At 46.9% G+C, this 3,015-nt stretch overlaps 1 protein-coding gene across 2 annotated transcripts in view; it reads left to right on the top strand.

Moving 5' to 3' along the window:
• Positions 1-673: 673 nt before the first annotated feature.
• The window catches only part of IL27RA (interleukin 27 receptor subunit alpha), a 34,502-nt gene continuing 32,160 nt past the window's right edge, over positions 674-3,015 (top strand). Inside the window, exon 1 of one of the 2 annotated variants that reach the window (XM_083185326.1) lies at positions 674-828. In XM_083185326.1, the coding sequence (XP_083041452.1) occupies positions 704-828 (125 nt within the window). In that variant the 5' untranslated portion in view covers positions 674-703. The remainder of the gene's footprint in view (positions 829-3,015) is intronic. The other variant, XM_083185325.1, reaches the window with a different exon arrangement.

Below are 3,015 nucleotides of genomic sequence, written 5' to 3'. Positions count from 1 at the left end.
AATATAAAAATATTCAGAAATACGGAATAATCTGATCAGGGAAAATACGGAATAATCCGATCAGGGAAACCGTGCCATTTCCCGGTGGGCCGGTCCAGATTGCCACCTGTCTGGGCCGCCGACCCTGCTATCAGGGCCGGTGCTGGTGTCATCCTATGCGGCTATGCTTCGGCCGCATTGGATGATGTCACCCGACTCCTGCATCAGCGGGGACCTGGAGCTTGCCGGAGCTGCCCGGGACAAGGAGCTAAGGTGAGTAGCGGCCGCCCTTCCCACCACCCGGCAGTAGCGGTAGTAGCGTGAGCACCCCGCGGCCCGGGAACAATCTGTAAGCATCAGCACCCCCACCCGCGCTCGTCCGTCCCCCCGGCAGTAGCACTCGTCGTCGTCGTCCCCCCGGCCTTTTTGGAAAAGGAATACTCAACCTGTAATACAAATTAATGTACAATATAATAAAAATTCATATAGAATTCATTCCATGAATACACAAATGACATGTAAGTAAGTGGACGTATCGGAAAAATATAAGATAAAGCAATAATAATAACCACTGAATATGAGGATATGACTTTGAATTAACTGGACTAGGAAATCTCCAGGAACACAGCAGCGGGGATTTTACAAGGTGACCAGCTGATAAAGAATTGTAGAGCACAAGATAACTTCCAGCTGGCTCACAAGTGAGGGTGTTGGGTAAACCTGGATGACTGTGCAGGTCAGTTACCGCCATGGAAATCCTCCGGGTGTAATAAATGTTGAGTTCTTTATGGAGAAGGAGCTGGACAGGTGTCCACAATGTCCAGAGAAAAAGATTAAGGATCCTCAGTGGTAAGTGTTTCAAAGTTCAAAATATAAGGCTCAGCTTAGTGCGTTTCCCTGGGATCAGCCAGGCTGTTAGGAGTGAGGGCTGCAGCTGTTTCTGTGCTCTCTGAGGAGGAGAAAATTCCCAGCGCTGGTGATTGTGACTGTGTGTTTGTTTTTCCTTTTTTTTTGGGGGGGGGGGGGGGGTCACTGAATTAATTATATTGGAGGGCAATATATTTGTGAAAATACTTTTTGGTACTGTGGGGGACAGTGTGATTGTGCTACTGGGGGGGGCAGTGGGATTGTGGTACTGCGGGGGCCAGTGTGATTGTGTTACTGTAGGGGGGGGCAGTGGGATTGTGGTACTGCGGGGGCCAGTGGGATTGTGTTACTGTAGGGGGGGGGGGGGCAGTGGGATTGTGGTACTGCGGGGGCCAGTGTGATTGTGTTACTGTAGGGGGGGGCAGTGGGGATTGTGGTACTGCGGGGGCCAGTGGGATTGTGTTACTGTGTGTGTGTGTGGGGGGGGGGGCAGTGGGATTGTGGTACTGCGTGGGCCAGTGTGATTGTGTTACTGTTGGGGGGGGGGGGGGGGCAGTGGGATTGTTGTGTTACTGTATGTGTGTGTGGGGGGGGGGGGGGGGGGGGGGCGGGGCAGTGTGATTGTGGTATTGCGGGGGCCAGTGTGATTGTTGGGTTTATTCTGGTTCACTCGCAAAGGCAAATCCACTCTCAGATGGACAAAATCACGTGCACTGCATGTGGGGCAGATGTAACGTCCAGAGAGTTAGATTTGGGTGTTATGTTGTTTCTGTGCAGGGTAAATACTGGCTGCTTTATTTTTACACTGCAATATAGATATTAGTTTGAAGTACACCCCCCCCCCCCCCACACCCAAATGTAACTCTCTCTGCACATGTTACATCTGCAGCATGGTTTTGTCCAAGTGAGAGTGAATACGCCTTTGTGAGTGAACCAGAATAACACCACGGGGGAAATTTACTAAGATGTTTATTCCATACTTGCCTACTTCTGAAAACTAGTTCAGGGAGATTATAGTTGGTAACAGAATTTGAACAGCGCCCCATTGAGGGGGCGTGTCATGCTCCACCCAAAGGGCGTGTCTAGTTCCATATATGGAGAGATTGTGAAAAGAGATTGTGAACGTGGTACCTAGAAGCGTGGGTGTGCACTGCTACATCTGAGAATAAAATGACTTATATCCAAATGTAGATGAGCCCCAGAGCAGTTAGTAAGAGCTACTATACTTGGTAAAGTGCTGGAAATGGTGCAGATGATTCAATGTAAATGTATCTGTGGCCGGAGACCCCGGCACACGTGTGTAATGGCTGCCACGGCACTGAAGGGGTTAAGCCATTTTGGAATGTTTGTTTAAAATGTTTAAACTGTATGAGCAGCACTGAGCTGGGACAGGTCCCCGGCTGCAGCGCTGCTGTGAGTTAAGTGTGCTGCTGGGGACAAGGCACAAACAGGGCCCAAAAAAAAACAAGTCCCAGGCCCTCCAATTTCTAGTGGCAGCCCTGGGCACAAATTATATGTATTTATGAAATGTACGTTCAGCACTGAGCTGGGACTGCATCATATATTTTGTATATCGTATTGACTATTGAGGAATTAATTCTAAACTTAAAATGCACTTTTCTGGGGGAAGGGGCCCAACAGTCTCTGTGACGAGAAATGAGATGCTAAATTGTCCCTTTGCTAACAGAATGTCTGCAGAATGACATAGCACAGCAGGTAGCAGGTTTGTGTCTGTAGTTCCTGTGTAAAGGTATTAGTAGTACATCACTTGTGTATGTGATGTGTCAAGGAATCCATGCTTTCCTGTCCATTTGGTAACTCTTCTAAGGAAATTGGATTGAACCCTTTGACATGTAGGGGGAAATTTACTAAAGGAAACTTGTAAAAAAATAGGTGTATTTGTATCCAGAAATACACTTATTTTTGACATTTACTATCGTATTCATATTTATAGCACATCAATACGAATATGAATTGCCGTATTTTCGGGATAGTAAATGTCAAAAATAAGTGTATTTCTGGATACAAATACACCTATTTTTTTACAAGTTTCCTTTAGTAAATTTCCCCCGTAATCTGGATCTATTTATGACAGGAAAATGTTCCAATTGATATATGAATGTAAATGGGCATGTACACCTCCTGCACAATGCTGATTGGGTGGAATTA

The sequence above is a fragment of the Crinia signifera genome, chromosome 4 (assembly GCF_055691185.1).
Source record: "Crinia signifera chromosome 4, ASM5569118v1, whole genome shotgun sequence".
Taxonomy (NCBI): domain Eukaryota; kingdom Metazoa; phylum Chordata; class Amphibia; order Anura; family Myobatrachidae; genus Crinia; species Crinia signifera.
This window is presented reverse-complemented; position numbering and strand designations above follow the sequence as displayed.